Here is a 22,023-nt window from a genome sequence, read left to right as displayed (position 1 = left end):
AAATGGTTGTGAGGTGTTAGCTTCCAGAAAGTATGTGCAGGTTTGGAGATCTGGATGGGGCAGCATAGGACCACAAAGAAGACTGAGAGCAAGCAGGAATAAAACAAAGGAGGAGAACCCACATGACCCAAATTCCGGAACCATTAAAATAGCCTATTTCAGCCGTTCTCAACCTGTGGGTCCCCAGATGTTGTTGGACTACAACTCCCATCATCCCTGACTACTGGTCATGCTGGCTAGGAATGATGGGAGTTGTAGTCCAACAACATCTGGGGACCCACAGGTTGAGAAACACTGGCCTATTTAAAGCAACTCACCCAAGAGGGAGTTTGAGTTGAGCTCACGAACAGCTACAACCAGAAGTTACAAAGGTGGGTATCAGTGCAGAAGAGGGGTGAGAGTTAGTATCACATTAATATTTCCCTAATATTCCAGATCACTGAGTCAGATGCCTCAGTATGATAAGGAGGGGTGGAAGAGAATTTCTTTGGTTTGCACTTTTAAACAAACCAAAATAATCCGCACCTGCCTGACTAATACACAGATCAGAACCCAATCATCCTTCAGATTTCACACTGTTCCACATTTTCGGATACAGTTCTTGGCTAAAAAAAAAAAAAGTACCATAAGGCATAAAAATGTGTGTGTGTTAGAATACAGAAATGTATACCTTGAGATAAAATGTATTTTTTTTTAAAAAATGTACTGAATTATTTAAAACAAATCTCGAATTAATGCAGCTGGCTGGCCAATGTGAGAATGGGTTGCTGGATTAGAGGGGTCATTGGCCTGATCCAACAGACTCTTAATAGTAGTAGTAGTAGTAGTAGTAATTAATAGTAATAATAAAATTTTATTTGTATCCCACCCTCCCCAGCCGAGGCCGGGCTCAGAGCGGCTAACATCATAAAAACAACACAATATGCATAAAAACAGACATCAATTAATTAAAATAAATCTTAAAATTAATTCAGGCAAGTTAAAATCTGGGCAGGTGGCAATTATCAGGTTGGAACTGAGAGTGGTTAATACTTGCTGCCAGGACCAACTGTTTCCACTGATCATACAAGGACCTGTGAGTGGGTTGGGGGCCTCCTTCGGGCTTGTTTTATACAAAGTAAGTCAAACTGCATCCTGCCCAAAGGCCTTGTGTCCTTATACATATTTTCACACATTTCCTGACCCTTGTAATTGCTGGCCTGACCCCAACTTGAATGTGGGATGGTGATGGCAGAAAGACTTGGAATTGATCGCTCTCCCTTGATTGCCTCGCAGTGATAACCTGTGGTTACTTGAATAAAACCTCTTCAGTAACCACAGAGGACTGTGTGAGATAGCCATTCATTTCATAAGGCTACAAATATCCTTTTCAAAGCTAAGTAGATCAACCTCTTTACAGATGTTATTGTAAGCAGCACTGTTTATTACCTTGTAAAAGTTAATTTGTGATACCGTTGCCTTCTTTTTTTGGAGAGCTGGTCTATTATTTCCACCGTTGACATTTCTCTAATACATTTTCAAGTGGCACTTTCACCTATCCATCTAATTGAGATACCTTTTTATACTACAAAACAGACCTTGGCAGAATAAAATACCTCATGCGTATAATTATGAAAACAAAACACACACACCAACACAATTGGGTGAAAAAATTATATTGCACTTAATTTATGGAGATTGAATTGAGACTCTGAAGACCAGGATGACGGCCTCAGCACTGAACTTTGACTTTCCGGGAGAAAAAGGGAGATTCATATTCATGGAGGAATTTAGAAAGTTAGCTCATAAAGTTTTAATTCTTCTTGAGCAGAAAAGCACCAAGAGACGAATGTTTTTAAAGAAAACCTTCCGCTCAACATCAAGGTCTGCTAATGAGCTAGAGAGCTCTGATAACCTCAGATTAATGACAGCAGGCTGAATTGGAGCATATATTTTATTTTATTTTATTCTATGTATTTATAATACCACTAGGGCAGTTTATGATACACTTTGCTTATTGATGCAAAACACTTGCCCTCTCAATCACCAGAGTCTTCTGGGTAGTTCACATGAAGTCCAAACAACATACCGTTAAAACGTTAAAATGTGTTGTTGTTTTTTAACAAGACTCACTGTCCCCTGTGTTAAAACAAGACTCACTGTCCCCTTTTTAACAAGACTCACTGTCCCCTGTGTTAAAACCAGCTCAAGTAGTATTGAAACATGTCAAAACAATTGATCCAGGAAGGGCAAATTAGGCATTAAAATGAGAACCAAATTATCGCCCCTCCCATTCTATTCACTTCTCTTCTATCCCTCAGTGAAGATATGAGCCTGGAACTTTACCCTGGACAACTTTCTGAGAAGTGAACAAAGTAGTTAACTAGCACCCAAAATATGTGGTGTTGATTACTGTATATTGTGACTTAAAAAAAGAAGAAGAAGCAGCAATTATCTCAGGCTGGCTATTGATGCTTTATTACCTGGTTAATTCCATCTAGCAATAGCTCTGTGGAGCTATTATTATTTTAGATAAGCAGGGAATGCCCTAAAGGGGAACTTCACAAGGTAAAAACCCCCAGAAGAACTATTTTGGGTAAAACCAATAAAGAAATTGACAGGAATGGACAAGGCAGATTGATCACATTAAGGCAGTATATGTACGACCATGGTAAGTGGTTTGAACCGTTAATATTTTCCTTGATCTAGTTATTTCTCACAATCTGGTTTTACAATTCCTAGAACTGGGAGAGGAACAGTAATTCTATGTGATTTGGTCTCTGAGCTTATTGGATAATTCCTTCTTATTGATCTTTCAGAGTAATAGGATTGACCCATTCAAGAACTGGTACACTATGCAGCAATGTCTCCCCAGAATAATAAAAATAAAAAAGAGACTGCCATATGAAATGGCTGGAATACAAAGCAGCATGAAACAAATCAATAACTGTATCTATAATCACATTGCAACTTTTAATTTTTCTTTCGCCTGTTGTAAATATGTGCTCATTTCTCAAAAGTAGGACAGATTGTTTGAAGAATGGGCCTTTCCAGAGATACTGTCAACTCAGGGGTCTATCTCATTATTCGCCTCTTCAAAATAGCAAGAGAATGTTAATAGTCATCACCAAATGCACAGAACTATTCTGAATTCATCAAAATCTTATAATTAAGTAGCACAGGAAGATGACTTAAGCCAAGTGGTTCATCTAGCTCAGTGTTGTCTGCATCAGGGACAGGGAAGCTGTGGCCCTACAGGTCAACGGCTAGTGGGACCAAGAGAGGCATAAAATGGGAGAAGCAAAGGCAGGCACACAGACTTAGTCTCTGATTGTTTGGGGAAAACAATGGAGGAGACATGGATGGCTGTGGGGAGGCTGGGACCTTTAGTCCTGGCTACCTCCTTATAGGGGCAGTACTTGAGTTGATGTGGTTATTAGGCCTGACACTCCTGTGCAGATCCTGTTTTGCCAATAAAAAGTGGACTCCAGCTTGTTCAGTGCGATTTACTGCTGGCTCGTTCCTGTGCCCTTGTCATATGTTTTGTCCTTGGCCAGATTATTTTGACTGGGTTTCAAATGCTGCTGTACTACGTGAGCTGGTTTTTACATGGTTATCCGTTGAAACTTGCACTTCTTTGTCTTTTGTGACGTAATTTTGCGGCCAAAAATACATTGGAAAGTCCACTGGAAAACATGCATTAGTGAAAATAACACACATGCACATGAATTATGTAAGACAAAATTGCATATAAAAATGGGTATATTAGGAAAAAGATGCAGATGATTCTTGTGAAGGCTTGTTTTTTAAAAAGAAAGTCTAAGGTGTCATGGAGTGAAGTGAAGGGTGGGAAAAATGAGAAACTAAGAGAAGCTGAGAGTCATCTGCTTCTACTTGAGGAGTGGTTGTGCCCCAGATTTCTCCATAATAAAACTGCCTGATACATGTTTTTAATGAGAATATTTTTACGTGAAGCTGATCACCTATGGATGAAAACAGTTTCAAAGTTGTCAGTGCTTGCCCCAAACTGTGCAAGGCAGCAACTGAAGCTATTTAACATGTAAATATGCACACCAGTGTTTGAGGTCAACTTTTGATGTTAAAACATTTCATTTGAGGAAACAGGTGCAACTTGTTCTTATTTATAACACCCTGATTGCTTTGATCTTTAATTAAAATCTCAATCTTGGTGCTATAACAGCTTGATCTTTCAGAATTAAACAGCTGATATCATAATGTACACGCAAATCAGCTTTCGAGCTTTGCTGGTGCCTCCATGATAAAAGTTACCATTCTACATTTTGCATGATAGCAGTTCATGTCTAAGACAGGTTCAAAGAGATTTTACATCATGTTGTGTTATAATATTTAGTAGGTTTACACCCTGCTTTTTGAACTGAGTCCTCCATGTGCTTCACGATCTTTATAAAGGACAGCCAATACATTAAAAGACAATATATTTAAAACAAAACTAAACTCAAAAAAACAGTCTAGATGGGGTAGGAGGATAAATGTGGGTCACATCGACACTGTTCATTTAAAGCCTATGGCTTCCCACAAAGAATCTTGGAAAGTGTAGTTTGTTAAGGGTTCTGGCAACTGTGTGTGTTGGATCAGACCACAGGTCCCACTAAATCAACATCTGGCTTCCTGTAGCGACCAACCAGATTCCTATGGGAAGCCCACAAGAAAGTAAAAAGTAAAGGTAAAGGGACCCCTAACCGTTAGGTCCAGTCACAGATGACTCTGGGGTTGTGGCGCTCATGTCGCTTTACTGGCTGAGGGAGCTGGCGTACAGCTTCTGGGTCATGTGGCCAGCATGACTAAGCTGCTTCTGGCGAACCAGAGCAGCGCATGGAAACGCCGTTTACCTTTTCGCCGGAGCAGTACCTATTTATCTACTTGCACTTTGATGTGCAAAATTTAGAGAAGTGTGAAAACCAAAGGATAGCTTTGTTCCAATCCACATGTTCGTCTGAGAAGATCTAATTTAGTCTGTTGGCTAACAAATATCCTGCTGATTGCAACGGCCAATGTTTTACATCCCTGATCCCAAAGGTAGGGGATCCATGCACATTTCTTTCCTGCCTTTTACTACTAAATACATTTTCAAAGCAGCCATCAACATTAATTAAAAGGTATAAGAAAAATCAAGAAACAGCAATAAAAAAGCCAGTCGTAAAACAATCAGCACTCATAAAAACACTAATCAGTAATAAAACAGCAAAAGCACTGTTAAAATATTATCCATTAAATCGTGTCCTCCCTAAAAGAAGGCATGTGTTGCAGTGAGATCTGGAAACTGACCTCCTGTTTGTGGGTGGGTCTATTGGATAGCCACAACACCTGATTGGTAGGTCCCTCATTGCTGGGTTTAATCTGGCCAATGGGGTGCAGTCTAAATGGATCGAGGAACCTATATAAACCCATTCACATGACCCAGAGCTTCCTCTTTTGGCTCGTGCATCGGAACACTCTCCCACCTCTCCCTAATTTTAGGGCATCTTGCGATTGACCTTGCTATGCCGTCGAGTGTCACCTGTCATTGGGGCAGGGGCACAGCAGGAATTTTCCCCACTTCACTGATTGGATGTAGTCATTTGGGTTTTCGCCTGCCGTGTAGCAATTTGCTTTTTCCTGTAAGACCAATTGCAGTCATTAACAGTCATCAACAGGTTTACCACACCTATCAGCCAATCACCCATTCCCACCACCCTGCTGAGTAATACCCCTCCCCACCCTCTCACTATATATAAGGGTCTGGTGACTTCTGTTTCAGTGTATCTGAAGAAGTGTGCATGCACACGAAAGCTCATACCAAGAACAAACTTAGTTGGTCTCTAAGGTGCTACTGGAAGGATTTTTTGTGTGTGTCTTGTTGTTTTTTAGAGGAGGTAAGGAAGATAGTTTTTTTTAGAAAAGGTGCCATTGGCACATGTAACTCTAATTACGATTTCCCCAATCTCATCCATTCCCCCTTTTCATTTCAGTTCCAAGTGCTATGCCTCAGAATGTCTCCTTGGAAGTGGTGAACTCAAAGGTAAGTCAGGGTCCAGCACCCTAATTTGAAACGATCCAGATTTGTGTCTATGCCTACATATATACAAACACACACATGGTGGGGGGATGACTGTTATTATTATGATTGTTTTACTATTAGGCTGTCTGACAGTATGCCGTGTTTTTATTATCTTTTTATCATGGATGTTTTATGATGCGTTTCTAATGTTGTACTCCACCCTGAAATCCTTTGATAAAGGGTGGTATATAACTTGAATTATTGTTGTTGTTGTTGTTGTTGTTGTTGTTAACTCTGTTTGCTAGCATGAATATGCATGGCTAGATGCTTCTGGAAGCCAACACCGCCACCCCCAACCACTACCACCCAGTTTATTGACGCGTATGAAGGAGGAGTGGACCTGCCACTGCCCAGCCTTCAGTCCTGCACATGGTTTTGTTGGAAGGCCTCCCTGTTTCTGAATTTTGTATTGTGCAGCTGTCATAGGTTGCAGGTCATTAGCATGGCAGGAATAAGCGAAACAAAGACTCATTTGCGGGTTGAAACAGGCCACAGCTTTATTTAGTTTTATACAATGGGGAAGCAGGATTGTCATGGGAGTTGGGTAAGGATATGGTCTTCATTCCACCAGCCCTTGATGTTCAGATGCTTGTTGTTGTCTGTTAGCTAGGAAGCAGCCAGGGGAGTTGGCCTGTGTTAGAGCTCAATGTGGCTCAGGCTAGTGGGATCTCACTGTGGTGGCAGCTGTGCTTTTCTCTCATCAGACCCCTTATGTCCACCCCCACTTAGATTATGCCCATTTTGTGCACTGATGGAATTATCAGCTTAGGAAGGCATTGAATTCTTGGATTACTTGTGTCCTAAATTTCAAGTTTCTGAGTGCTTTCCATTTTGTGCTCTGTGATATGAAAGATAGCCTTTCAGGCTTCTTTTGCAATCCAAATGTCTTGGGCTAAATGTGTACCAGTTTTCAGATTTCTAGCTAGTGTGTTTGTGATGGGATAATGAGCTGCTTGTGCGTAAAAGCTTGATCCTTCTGGGGTTTGGCTGGTCACCCAAACCTAGGCACTAACGGAGCCCCCAAAGCATGACTCCGTCAGTCGCTGGTAGAATCTGACAGTGGGCGTCTACAGAACTTACTCCAACATAAAAGCTGTTGGACGGACATGCGCCTTCGTGACTCTCTGCGTGACAGTTTCCGGCGAAGGGTGGGAATTCCTAACGGGGGTCTTGTTACCTCTTCACTATTCTCACTAGAAGTATCCCAGAGCCTCTCCCCCGATTCCCTTTCCGCTGGAACTCCTGCTCTCCCCTACTGGTTCCTTCTTCTGCTGTAGAGTCTCTCCTATTCTCCTGGAGCCTCTCCACCACCTGTCCCTCCGATGGCAGTTCCCTGACATCCACCTCCCCCCCAGGGCCCCCTTCACCCCCCCGCCTCCTCTCCCACTGGCGGTGAGGGCGGAAAGCCCCTGAAGGAACTCTCCTCGTCGTCCGAGGATTCAAACACTTCTAACCACGGCGTACCGTCTCTCTCCTCGTCTTCCTCTTCTTCGACGGAGTCGGCTTCCTCACCCACCCCTGACTCTGGGAACCCTTCAAACTCCCCTTCCTCATCGGTGGTCCCAAAGTGTTCCCTTCTAAATCGTGCCACGGGTTGCGGTTTTTTTGGGAAACACTGATGAAATGTTTCTATTAAAACCTCGTCCTTGACTAACTCTGCTGGTACCCAAGTGTTTTCCGACTCAACTTCCCCCTCCCATTCTACCAGATATTCCACCTGATTCCCCTTCCACCTGGAATCAATGATTCCTGCTACGTTCATGTCGCGTTCTCTCTCTTCTATCACGGGCGTTTGGGTGACCTCTCTCTCACGCTCCCCCCACTCACGTCCCTCTCGGTACGGCGACAGTAATGACCTGTGAAATACTGGGTGCAATTTCATGTGACTGGGCAGTCTGAGTTTGAATGTTACTGGGTTGACCTGCTGTATGACCTCAAAGGGTCCCAATCTTTTGGGTCTCAATTTCTTACTCCCTCCCTTGAACGGTAGTCCTTGGGTGGATAGCCACACCCGGTTTCCCACCCTTATAGTTTCACCTTCCCTCCTATTTCTGTCTGCTTGTTTCTTATATTCTTCCTTGGCTTTCTCTAAGTTAAGTTGAAGCTGACGGTGGATCGCTTCCATCTCTTCAAAAAAGTGTTCCGCCGCCGGCACGCTCCACCTCTCCCCTCCTTCTCCTGGAAATGCCCGGGGATGACACCCATAATTTGCCAGAAAAGGACTCATCCCCGTGGACACGTTCTCCGCGTTGTTGTAGGCAAATTCTGCCAGAGGTAACTTATCTACCCAATCATTTTCTCTGTCTTTTACATAACACCTCAGGTATTGTTGTAAAATCCCGTTTGCCCTTTCCGCTTGCCCATTTGTTTCTGGGTGCCGGGCAGTTGAGAAATTGAGTTCCATGTGCAGTAAGCTCATAAGTTTCCTCCAGAACCTGGAAGTAAACTGTTTCCCTCTGTCGCTAACCACCCTCAAGGGGGCGCCATGCAACCTGAAAATATGCTCTACAAATAACTTGGCGGTTTCCTCCGCGGTGACCGCATGGGAACAGGCTATAAAATGACACATCTTAGTTAATAGATCTACCACCACCATGACAGCTGTTTTGCCCTTGGATTTTGGCAGGTCCGTCATAAAATCTATGGACACTGCCTCCCATGGCCTTTCTGGTGTAGGTAAGGGTTGTAATAGCCCCGCTGGCGCCACCCTCTCCCCTTTCGCTCGCTGGCACCTGTCGCAACCCCTGACATATTCCCGTACGTCCTCCCTCACCTTGGGCCACCAAAACTCCCTGGTAACCAACCACATGGTTTTGTGCTGTCCAAAATGCCCCTCTGTGGGGCTGTCATGCAACTGCTTGAGTACTCTGCCCCTCAGTTCCCCATCTGGTATGTACAGTGCCCCTTTGTAATACAACGCCCCGTTCTTTTCTTCAAACCCCCCTGTGTTCTCCTCTGTCCTCCTGAGTTCTCTGAATTTCTCTTGGGCGTATTCATCGTTCTCAGTACCCTCTATCAATTCCCTCTGCCCCACCAATGCCGCCCCACACACCCAGCGGTCTTCAGGGATTACATGCCTTGCCTCAGGCGCTCCCTCCCCCTCTAAGTACTCAGGTTTCCTGGAGAGAGCGTCCGCCCTCACGTTCTCGGAGCCTGGCACGTAACGAATCTCAAAGTGGAATTTGGAGAACTCCTGGGCCCATCTCACTTGTCTCTGGTTCAGCACTCGTGCTGTTCTCCAGTATTCCAGATTTTTGTGGTCAGTTCGGACTTGAACCTTGTGCTGCGCCCCAATCAGCAAGTGCCGCCATCTCCGGAATGCTTCATGAATGGCGAGCAGTTCTCGGTCGTATACTGTGTAGTTCCTCTTGGATTTGTTCAACTTCCGCGAGAAGAACGCACACGGTCTCCATTCGGACGTATCTTTTCCCGGCTGGAGAAGCACGGCCCCCACCGCTCGGTCTGACGCGTCAGTCTCCACCCTCATTGGTTGTTGTAGATCTACGTGCAACAGTTGCTCTTCCGACGCAAACGCCTGCTTTAAGTGTTCGAACGCCCACTGCGCTTCTTCCATCCAAACAAATTTTTTCTTGCTGCTAAGACAATCCGTGATGGGCGCTGTTAAATGGGCAAAGTTTTTGATGAACTTCCTATAGAAGTTTCCGAAGCCCAGGAATCTTTGCACATCCTTCTTGGTCTTTGGTGTTTTCCATTCCAGTACCGCTTGAACCTTGCTGGGATCCATGGCCAATCCCTTGTCAGACAACCGGTACCCCAGGAATTCCACCTCCCTGATATGAAACTGACACTTCTCCAGTTTCACCCACAGCCGATTTTCTTGCAGTTTGCTCAGTACTTCTCTTACGTCTCGCACATGCTGCTCCTCATTCTCTGAGTATACCAGGACGTCATCTAAGAACGCTACGCAGTTCTTGTAGAGCAATGGCCCCAGGACGTGATTCATGAACGATTGAAAACAGGCCGAGCCCGCCTGTAGACCGAAGGGCATAACGAGGTACTCAAAGGCCCCCAAGGGGGTGAACATAGTGGTTTTCCACTCATCCCCCTTTCTCACACGTATCAAGTTATATGCCCCTCTAAGATCCAGCTTGGTAAAAATTTTCCCTTTTCTCACCCGTGTCAGAATGTCATCAATTCTAGGCATAGGGAACGTCACTGGTTCTGACACTGCATTTAGGGCCCTGAAATCACACACAAGCCTGGGTTTACCCGTGTGTTTTTTTTGTCCACAAAGAACACTGGGCTGCCCCCCACCGCTCGTGACTCTCTGATGAAACCTCGCTTGAGGTTCTTGTCAATGAACTCCCTTAACTCCTGCATCTCACTGTCTGACATTGCATACAGCTTGCCCACTGGCAATTGTGCTCTTGGGAGTAAGTTAATTTGACAGTCAAAGGGTCTGTGCGGGGGCAGTTTATCTGCTTCCTTTTCGCTAAAGACGTCAATCAAGTCAGCGTATTGTGGTGGCACCTTCCCCTTGTCCATCACTTCCATCCCTGCTAGAGTGGCCCTGGCCCCTGCCTGAGCCTCTCCCTCCTTGCAGTGTTCTAGGCAATGTGCTGATCCAAAGGAAACCACTCTCTGATGCCAGCCTACTAGCGGATCGTGTAGTGCCAGCCAGCTCATTCCCAAGATAATAGGAGCTCCTCCCAAGGTGGCTACGTTAAACGCTATCAGTTCTGTGTGTCTTGCCACCCTCATTATCATTGGTACAGTCTGTTGGCTCACTTCTCCTCCCAACAGTTCCCTCCCATCAATCGTGGTAACCTGCAAAGGCTTACTTAATGGGATAGTCTGTATCTGGTGTTCAGCTGCAAACTCCTTACTCATGAAATTACAGGAACTACCTGAATCCAATAGCGCTTTTATCTTTAGTGGGTGTCCGTTTGCCAGTTCCAGCAACACCTCTATCACAAGCGCTGGTCTTGGAGGTTCCGGCGTGGGCACATTCACTACTCCCTGGCCTGGCTGCTGTGCCCTGATGTTGGCAACCAGGCGTTGGCTTTTACTTGCTCCTTGATTTCTTCTTCCTCCTTTCCCCCAACAGTTCCCACCATCCCTTGCCATTCCTTCCATTGCGGACAGACTCTGGCAAAGTGACCTGGCTGTTGGCAGAGATAACATCTCTTGGCGCTCTTTCCCTCCTTCTTCCGCCCCTCACTGGTGTTTGAAACTGTGCGCGCGCTGTTCCAAGTTCCATCGGCTCTGCTGGCGGGAAAGGCTGCTCCGGAATCTCCGGAATGCGGAAGTCCTTCCAACGTTCCCCCTTTCCTTCCCGCTTTTCCAAGGCTCTGGCTTCCTGGCGCGCTCCTATGGACAGCGCAGATTTAGTCAGCTGGTCCATAGACTCCGCCCTAGGCGCCCGGGAAAGTTCATCTTTCACTGCCGGAGAGAGCCCTTCTTCAAACAGCATTTGAATAGGTTCACTCGCAAGGTCCCACCCCAGTCTATGAATCAGCATGGTGAACTCAGTCCAGTACTCACGTACAGATCGGCTCCCCTGTTTACACGCCATTAACTGCCTGCGCACCACCCTTTGCTCAATCTCGCTGGAAAACATCAAGTCCATGGCGCGAAAAAAATTCATTGTGTCCTTTAAGATTTCATTATTGGCTGCCATCAGGGGCCTAATCCAGTCCCTCGCCCCTCCCTCTAGATGGCCAATCACGTACGCCACTCTAGAGTTCTCATCGGGGAAGTCATCAAACAGTAGATTGAGAGCATATTGCATCTCTGTCCTAAAGGCTTGATAGTTCCTGGGATCCCCCCCCCCAAATTTCTGCACCAATCCAGGCACCTTTCTGGCAAGTGGGGTGGTTTTTCCCTTATCCGCATCTTGAGCCCTCCTCTCCTCGAGCCTCGCCGTTTGCAGCGCGAGCTGGACCTCCAACGCCCTGTACCTTTCTTCCAGACTTGGACCTGCTCCAGCTCCAGCTCCTCCGGTTCCGGCTGGTTCGCTCATGATGCCCTCTGCTTGCACAAGCTGCTTTCAAAGACTGTCAGATTGCTGTGATGGGATAATGAGCTGCTTGTGCGTAAAAGCTTGATCCCTCTGGGGTTTGGCTGGTCAGCCAAACCTAGGCACTAACGGAGCCCCCAAAGCATGACTCCGTCAGTCGCTGGTAGAATCTGACAGTGGGCGTCTACAGAACTTACTCCAACATAAAAGCTGTTTGACGGACATGCGCCTTCGTGACTCTCTGCGTGACAGTTTCCGGCGAAGGGTGGGAATTCCTAACGGGGGTCTTGTTACCTCTTCACTATTCTCACTAGAAGTATTCCAGAGCCTCTCCCCCGATTCCCTTTCCGCTGGAACTCCTGCTCTCCCCCTACTGGTTCCTTCTTCTGCTGTAGAGTCTCTCCTATTCTCCTGGAGCCTCTCCACCACCTGTCCCTCCGATGGCAGTTCCCTGACAGAGTTGGAATAATTCAGACCTCTTAGGGTGCACGTTTTTAGATGTTTTTGAAAACTATTCAAACAGTCCTGGAGATGCGTGTACTGCCATAATTTAGGAAATATTGATCATATCTGAGAATTCCAAGTGAGAGAGGACAGCTCCGTTTCTTTTTGCTTGCTTTTCTTCTCTTTTTAGATTTTTGTTCTTTCCCTTTTTTAATATTTTAATTAATATTCTCCTGTGATGATACGTAGCAAAACCATTCTGTGTCAAACATCCTTGCTTCTCACGCAAAAGAAGAAAGCAAGTGATATAAAAAAAGAGAAAATAAAAAAGATAAACAAGAAAATGACATATGTAGAGGAGAGAGGAACAACGTAACAAGAACTCTGTAACACAATGGATAAATTAACTTTTGCTTTTCTATGCCAGCTGAAAACAAGGTTGTTCACTCAGGGATTTACTGGATGTTTCTGTCTAGACTGGGTACTAAAATGTAGTTCGCTGTTTTAACGGTGTCTGCTTTACTGATCTGTTTTAATCGCCCTAGTTTTATCATATGGTTGTATTGATTAACAATTTGGATTTTTCCCCTCTTATGATTTTATTCTTATGGTTTTAGATTGCTTATTGTACCCTGCCCTGGGGTCCCTTGTGATGCTAGAAACAAAATAAATATATAAATGAGCAAAAAATGCCGCTTTTTTAAAAGCCAACTTTTAAGGATGAATTAATTTGGCGAGGGGCTGGCAGATCATTCCAAACCCCCTTTGCACTGAGCTGAAGTGTGTGGACTTGGTGGAGGTCTCCCTCTGCCAGCCCTCCTGGCTCCATCCTTCTCCTGCCTGCATCATTACACTGGTGTAGAGCTCACCTTTCCACCTGCCAAGTGGGCGGAAGTGCGGCTGGTCAGCTCCCCACTAATGGCAGCTGGTGGATACCCCTAAAATGGGGTGTAGATATGGTGATTGTCTAGCTACTCCTTAAAGCCCCACCAGACTGGAGAGGGGTAGGGTGGGATTGCTCCCTACCAGCCACTGCCTGGACATCCTCCTGGTCCCTCCCAGTTTTAGTGTATAACTTAATACTTCCCCAAAACTACTGAGAGCATTCTTCTAAGACAACCTAGCATGGTCCCTTGGCACTTGCAGGAAAGGAAAATGGCAGCCAGCCATCGCTCAAAGGATCTCAATTGCAACAGCAAGTTCTCCCTAAATGTTGCCAGCAGTGGTGGCTGCTCCATTAGGGCAGATGGGGCAGTGCCCTACCAACCTCAGCCTGCCATCACTTCCCTGCGTTCTTGCAACCTCATTCTCCTTAGTCTCAGCATTGATCTTGCAGAACTCAGCCAGGAGGACAGGGACAAAACAAAATGAAATTGGCTCTGCCTGTCATTGGCTCTGGCTCCTCACCAACTGCCCTTCCAGCTCCACTGGGCACCATTCATCCCTGGTTGCTGTTGACACTGCATGTCTGCTTTGGCACATTTCTTCTTGCAATTCAGGCAGGAATGGATCACAATATTGTAGAGTTGGAAAGGGACCCAACGATCATCTAGTCCAACCCCCTGCAATGCAGGAATCTCAGCCAGCTCATGCATGACAGAAGGCCATCCAGCCTCTGCCTAACAACCTCCAATGAAGGAGAGTCCACAATCTCTTGAGGGAGACTGTTCCATGGGAACACTTTCAGCCCAGCACTAGCAAAGGCCAAAGGTATAGAAACGTACCTGGCGATAAGCAGACTATTTTTCAAATTTGTTGTTGTTTAGTCGTTTAGTCGTGTCTGACTCTTCGTGACCCCATGGACCAGAGAACGCCAGGCACCTCTGTCCTCCACTGCCTCCCGCAGTTTGGTCAAACTCATGCTGATAACCTCGAAAACACTATCCAACCATCTCGTCCTCTGCCGTCCCCTTCTCCTTGTGCCCTCCATCTTTCCCAACATGAGGGTCTTCTCCAGGGAGTCTTCTCATGAGGTGGCCAAAGTACTGGAGCCTCAGCTTCACAATCTGTCCTTCCAGTGAGTACTCAGGGTTGATTTCCTTCAGTATGGAGAGGTTTGATCTTCTTGCAGTCCATGGGACTCTCAAGAGTCTCCTCCAGCACCATAATTCAAAAGCATCAATTCTTCGGCGATCAGCCTTCTTTATGGTCCAGCTCTCACTTCCATACATCACTACTGGGAAAACCATAGCTTTAACTATACGAACCTTTGTTGGCAAGGTGATGTCTCTACTTCTCAAGATGCTGTCTAGGCCTGTCATTGCCCTTCTCCCAAGAAGCAGGCGTCTTTTAATTTCGTGGCTGCTGTCAGCATCTGCAGTGATCATTGAGCCCAAGAAAGGAAAATCTCTCACTACCTCCATTTCTTCCCCTTCTATTTGCCAGGAGGTGATGGGACCAGTGGCCATGATCTTCGTTTTTTTGATGTTGAGCTTCAGACCATATTTTGCGCTCTCCTCTTTCACCCTCATTAAAAGGTTCTTTAATTCCTCCTCACTTTCTGCCATCAAGGTTGTGTCATCTGCATATCTGAGGTTGTTGATATTTCTTCCGGCAATCTTAATTCCGGCTAGGGATTCATCCAGCCCAGCCTTTCGCATGATGAATTCTGCATATAAGTTAAATAAGCAGGGAGACAAAATACAGCCTTGTCGTACTCCTTTCCCAATTTTGAACCAATCAGTTGTTCCATATCCAGTTCTAACTGTAGCTTCTTGTCCCACATAGAGATTTCTCAGGAGACAGATGAGGTGATCTGGCACTCCCATTTCTTTAAGAACTTGCCATAGTTATACTTGCTCTAAATTTGCCAGGAAGCTATTTCTGTTGATTACCTATTTATCCTTCCTCATTAGTTCCATTGGCCATCCCAATGGTTGTTTGTGATAGAAAAGCAGCGGAGGAGGCATTATGTATTTCCAGCATGCGTGCACACATGCGCTCATGCACACACATTGCATGAGGTGAGATGTCGCAGGTACCAGAGCGACCATTTAATTAATAAAACCCCCCTGCTTTGCTAGAACTTGGGCAGATGTGGGTAGTTATTAATTGCTGGCAACAACAAGACTTTGTAAGGCAGTTGCTGACACTAAAAGACAGACAAGAGAATGGCTTCTTCTGATACTTTTAATGAGGCATCACTCATGTGGCACACTTGATGTTACAATCTGGAATTTATAAGGGAATACTAGCTTTCGAGCGTAGACATTAAAGCATTCCTTGCCACCCATAAAGCAGCTCATTTGTGTGCCGGAAGCCATGAAGAAGAAGAAAGAAAAGAAGAAGAAAAGAAAAGAAAAACGTGAAGTTGTTTTTTCTCAAACCAAATAATGAAACTCATTAATTGCCTTCTGTACTTTCTGGCTCTTAAGAGAAGCCTCTGCCCAACTGCGGCTTAATTATTCAAGTCCACATTTCACTGATGAATCAGTGGGGACCAGCAGTGTCCCTAATTATGCAGAAAGTCTATAGAGTGAAATGAAGGTTGGCCTTAGAGGCTGGCGAGGCAGGCCAGGCTGTGGGTTTGCACAAACCACAACATCATGCTGTGCAACTGAAGGAAGCAAGGTGTACCTTTTTAAAAACAAACCAAGAAACCACCAACTTCTACCCTCATTCTAACTAATCTAGCTGGAGGTCCCTTTATTTCTAGAGGCCCACATATCTTCTTGCAACTTATCTTTGGTATGCTTAAACAGATGAAGCTACCTTAAGTCAGGCATTAGTCACCTTAACATTTTCTGTGCTGACTGAGAGCAACTCTCCAAGGTCTTTCCCAGATAACTGGAGAAACCAGCTCCAGCTCCTGGTCCACTTTGCATGCAACACATGTGCTCTACCACATTGACTGTAGGTACGCAATCCTGCAATCTACAGGTGTGTAAAACCAGAGTGATGTCAGGAGCCTCATATGGGGAATATGCAAGATTAGCCACTGCCTCCCTGTGCTCCTGGGGCTACTGCTAGCAAACCTTTCTCTTCCCATAAATTCCTAAAAATAGCAAAATATGCAGTCACTTTGCTGCCTGCTCTATTCATCCTACACAGCCTACCTCTGTCTACACACTGTAATATACTGGCAGGATTCTCATTTGCTCCCACAGCAGGCAGAGACAGGCATCATCCTATCCTGGATCTGTGAAATCAACAGGCAGGATCTCCAAGCAAGATTTGGTTTCAGTGATGCTTTAGGAGGAGATGCATTCCTCCGAGTACAGTGGACACTCAGGTTGCGAACGTGATCCATGCGGGATGCACGTTCGCAATCTGCAGCTGTGTGTTGAGATTTGGTGCTTCTGCGGTGCTTCCTGCGCATGCACAAAGCACGATTTAGTTCTTCTGCGCATGTGTGACCACCGAAATCTGGAAGTAACCCATTCCGGTACTTCTGGGTTTTGGCCCTAACCCGAAAAAATCACAACCTGAAGTGTCTGTAATCCAAGGTATGACTATATTATGGAGCCATTAGTTGTCTGTGGTTGCAGACAGACCATTTGTTTAAAGCAGACAACTCCACCCAGTGGATCCTGGAAACTGTAGCTTGCCTCTCTCAGAGCTGCCATTCCCAGTACTGTTAACAAACTACAGTTTCTGGGATTCTTCGGGAGATGTCATGTGCTTTAAATGGATGCCGTGTATGCCACCAATATCAGTGGGGAATTCTCTTCAGCCTGAGGGCTGTGTTTTCTTCTGAGCAACTTCCTAAGGGGCACTTGTCAGTGGTGGATGAGGTCAGAGGCATATGTCGATGTGGCACTGAATGCAAATTTTGCCATTTTACAGTTGCTTCGTTTCTATGCATACTTCAACAGCCCGCTTTGTCCTCCCGCATTCGAGCGCAAGGACACATTCAAGCCAGGTAAAAACCCTCAAGGAGGCCGTTGCAGGTTTGGCTGAGAAGGCGGTGTGGCCTGAGAAGTGTCCTGAAGGCCAAATGGGGAAGCCTAGGGTGCTGTGTTTGGCTCCTAGGCCTGAGGTCTGCCCCTTCCATCTATATAGCTTTCATCAGTGCAGATGATAATGTCCAGGACACAATAGCTTTATGACCTAGAATTGAATGCAGAGGGATGCGGGGAGGAAGCCTCTGGGCAGAAGGGCAGAAGACTCAGAGCCCAGAGAGTGGTGGTTGGATGATGATGAACAGTCAGAGGGAGAAGATGGAGAAGCCCAGGAAAAGGAGGGGTCAGAAGCTGAAGGAGTAACAGGCCTTAGTGAGCTGGGAGAGTCTGTGGAGCCTTCAACACGTGTCCCTCCATTCTTCACAGTAACTTGAATACAATACAATTAGAATTCCACACCAGTTTGTGGAACATGAAATAACTACATGGCATTCCTCATTTGATCATGGCACCTTTGCTCTGCAAGCAAACAATGTCTGTTTCACAGCAGTAGTGCCAATGGAATACTGAGTTGGCCGGACTTGGCATAGTGTTACATGCAAAGTAGGTATTCTAAATATACCAATGAATGCTTCTGGGCTGCCATGTTGGTTGGCTGAGTCCCTGCATCAAAGCGCTCTTGCCCATGGGATGGAACTGGGCAACCTGCCACTGCTTTGTAATTAAGAGCTATAGGATATTACGTGTCAAACTTGGCTCCTGCACAGCTGAAGATGGAGATCAGGCAAAGCAAGGATAAAGGAAGCTTGTATCCTGGATCCATAGTGGTCAGGGAGCATCACCTCATCAGGTGTCAGTTTTGTCTGATCTACCTGGAGTTTTCTCTTAGTTAAGGCTGGGTGTTGGTGCACAATTCTCTCCTGACATCCCTGAATACTCTGGTTCAAGGTTCTTTCTGTGTCCTTGACTATTTTCCCCAGACTATGCAAAATGACCACCTGCCTCTTTCTTGGGTATACAGCTAAAATCTTTCCATTGTGTTTTCAGACACCTTGGTGCAAAGAGATTAGAGCTTTTCTCTTGAGGGGATGGTAATGATTTTTATTTTTTAAAGAATTATGTGGGCAAAACTACGCACCACTTGCAAATATAAGAACACCTTGTTTGAACTCCTCTTCTTCATCTGGAAATTATGAGGGATGTACACATCTTACAACTGATTTATTTATGAGTGGCAAAGACAATCAATCAAAAAGCCTCTTACATAATTCTTCTTCCACTGCACTGCAACACATTTTGGCTTCCCGAGCGTGTATCTGGAGACGCGGCAATGAGGCTGCACGGCACTTATCTTTAAAACTGGAATAAAAATATATTAAAAAAACAAGTGAGAAAAGAAATATTCATAAATTGAAATGCTGCAAAATAATTCATGATGCATAGTCTCAGAAGATATGGATTTTTTCCTTCCCCTCTCTCATGGTAATAAAGAAATATTCTCAATTTAAGTTCTAAATGTTGACAAGACTTCCTGCTGGGCGCGAGGAATGTTTTCCCCAGACCTTTACTAAAGTTATTTTACTTGATTTTAGATTTATTGATCTCTGATCCCTAGAGTTCAGAGGAGATTGTATTTTCTTTGACTGTGTGGTTATGGAGTTGTGCTACTAATAACAGCAATGGGAATCTGTAAAGTCATTTATCATCTATGGCAGGGTTTCTCAAACTTCACTGACCCCTTGGTGAGCTTATAAAGTTGTCATGGACCCCAGCTCATATTCTTAGGAATGTAAATGAAATAAAGCCAGGAGATAATCAACATTCATTAATTATCCATCTCTATTACTAAGAGTTATAAAATGTGAAAAAAGGAAAACTGTTGTATTGTGATCTTACTAAACACAGATGTTTGTCACTGGCAAAGGAAGTGCGCACTCTACCTGCCCGGGTCCCTTATTTCTGAGGCTCATAGTTCCTTTTTTCTTTTTGGCATTATACTACTTAAACTTCTTTTCCATCCCTGGCCCCTTTTGACTCCCTTTCAACCCCTAGGTCTTTATTCATCCCCTAGCACAGTCCAATTGAGCCTTGGGGATCAATATCAACCACTTTAGAAAAAAACCCTGATTTATTATCTAGGACAAGAAGTACACTCAAACTTGTCAGGTGTTGAGATCCAAAATTTAATCTTTGCTTCCTAGACTCTCAGGGAAGGAACAGGGCTGCCATAGGACATTTTGCTGCTAAGGCAAAGGACGACAGCCCCTCCAGCTGGCTGGACCGAAAGCTGAATCTTACTTTGATATCAGTGACAAGGTAGCATCTTCTACCATATGAGGTCAGATTAGGGGTCCCAGAAGAAACTGTGAGGCAAATGGAACAGCCTGGTGCTGCTGAGCCTTCTCTTTCTCAGCATCTGATGCCTAAGGCCCTTGCTTTACTCTGCCTCATGACAGGGCCGGCCCTGGATAGGAAAACAACCAAACATCAATTATTGAGATTGGGGTAAGCAACATTTCTACCTTCAAATGCTGTGGAATTACAATTCCCATCAGTCCCAGCCGGCAAGAATGATGGGAGTTGTAGCCCCATAGCATCAAGAGGGCATGAAACTGCTGGGAGAGATAATTGGGGGGGGGGGTTGGGCTGGGTGTCCATCAATATGCGGATGATACCCAGCTCTACCTCTCTTTCAAATCAGAACCAGTGAAGTTCCTGTGTGAGTGTCTGGAGGCAGTTGGAGGATGGATGGCAGCTAACAAATTGAGGTTGAATCCTGACAACACAGAAGTACTGTTTTGGGGGGACAGGGGGTGGGTGGGTGTGGGGGACTCCCTGGTCCTGAATGGGGCAACTGCCCCTGAAGGAGCAGGTGCACAGCCTGGGAGTCATTTTGGACTCACAGCTGTCCATGGAGGCACAGGTCAATTCTGTATCCAGGGCAGCTGTCTACCAGCTCCATCTGGTACGTAGGCTGAGACTGTCTCGCCAGAGTGGTGCATGCTCTGGCTATCTGATTACTGCAATGAGCTCCATGTGGGGCTACCTTTGAAGGTGACCCAGAAACTACAATTAATCCTGAATGCGGCAGCTAGACCAGTAACTGGGAGTGGCCACCGAGACCATATAACACTGGTCCTGGAAGACCTACATTGGCTCCCAGTATGTTTCCAAGCACAATTCAAAGTGTTGGAGCTGACCTTTATTTTTATTTTTTTATAAATATTTATTGAAGGTTTTTTTTATATAAATTACAATACAAATAAAGAAACAAAATAACACATATCATGACATATTTTCTTAACTTCTTTGGACTCCCTCGCATCTCCCGCTCCTGCGTTCCTAATTTATAAATATCTAACCAGCAATTTATCACCTTGTTTCCATTCTTATTTTCTAATTTTCCAATGTTGTGCCTCAAATTTTCAATATCATTTATTCAAACCTTAAAAATTTAAATTTCGCCTAATAATTGTCCAAAATTTGTCTTTTCTTAAATTTAACTTATCTTCATATATCACTTCACCTAACTTAATGGTGCCAAGTTATTTATAATCTAGCATCCTTCTTAACATTCATACAGTTTACAATGTTTCTGTAGGTAGGTCTTGAATTTCTTCCAATCTTCTACCGTCTCCTCTCCCAGATCTCGGATTCTGCCGGTCATCTCGGCCAGTTCCATGTAGTCTATCAGTTGCATCTGCCATTCTAAAGTGTTGGAGCTGACCTTTAAAGCCCTAAATGGCTTTGGCCCAGTATACCTGAAGGAGCATCTCCACCCTTGTCGTCCAGCCCAGACACTGAGGTCCAGCTCCGAGGGCTTTTTGGTGGTTCCCTCCCTGTGAGAAGTGAGGTTACAGGGAACCAGGCAGAGGGCCTTCTCGGTAGTGGCACCCGTCCTGTGGAATACCCTACAACCAGACGTTAAGGAAATAACCAACTATCTGACTTTTAGAAGACATCTAAAGGCCAGATGGGCAGGTTATAAGTAATAAATTCTTCTTCTTCTTCTTCTATTATTATTATTATTATTATTATTATTATTATTATTATTATTATTATTATTTATAAATGGCCTTTTGTAACAGGCATGTATTCCTAAGGTAAACATCCCTTCCCTTAATGAAAAGTAGTGACGGACTAAACCTTTCCCCAGCCTTCATTTAGGCTTGGCTTTCAGAAAAGCAAGTTTTTTTCCTGAAAGACTAGAAACTCACTCAGGCTGACATCATCAGGAATCCCACAGGGTTTCTGAATCTATTCCCTCTGCCTTTATTTTTTAACAAGACATGGAAGCGGTCAGGCACACCTTCACCCTCAGACTTGCTGAAACATTTGGTTATCACTGCGGACAAGCAGAACCAAATGAAGGTAGAGACACGGAAGCCTCTTTATGTTGAGTCAAACAATTGCCAGGTAGAGGCACCTAACTCAATATTGTCTACAAACAGGGTGGCTAAAACTTTTTTAACCAGAAGGCTATGTTCACCCCTAGCCAGTTCTCTGAGGGCTGCCTGCCAGCAATGGGAAGATTAGAGTGTTTGGCTGATCCCTCTCAAAATTAATTGACTGATGTTCAGCAGTGCCAACCAGTGGCGAAGGAAGGCTCACCGGCACCCAGTGCGAGGTGTCGAGGGGCGGGGCGAACTGTTGGAACTTGCATTCGACCGAGCTACTCCTCCGGTCGAGTCCTCCAACCT

The 22,023-nt window shown here is 45.0% G+C and overlaps 1 protein-coding gene across 3 annotated transcripts in view; it reads left to right on the top strand.

Annotated features, from left to right (window-relative positions):
- Nucleotides 1-22,023, top strand: part of DCC (DCC netrin 1 receptor) — a 947,660-nt gene that overhangs the window by 711,597 nt on the left and 214,040 nt on the right. For all 3 annotated transcript variants that reach the window (XM_083702567.1, XM_083702566.1, XM_083702568.1), the window contains exon 12: nt 5,970-6,019. In XM_083702567.1, coding sequence (XP_083558693.1) covers nt 5,970-6,019 — 50 coding nt within the window. The remainder of the gene's footprint in view (nt 1-5,969; nt 6,020-22,023) is intronic.

Source organism: Podarcis gaigeae, assembly GCF_964106915.1.
Source record: "Podarcis gaigeae genome assembly, chromosome: 11".
NCBI classification, from domain to species: Eukaryota; Metazoa; Chordata; class Lepidosauria; order Squamata; family Lacertidae; genus Podarcis; species Podarcis gaigeae.
Note: the sequence above shows the minus strand (reverse complement) of the source record. Positions and strands in the feature narration are given on the sequence as shown.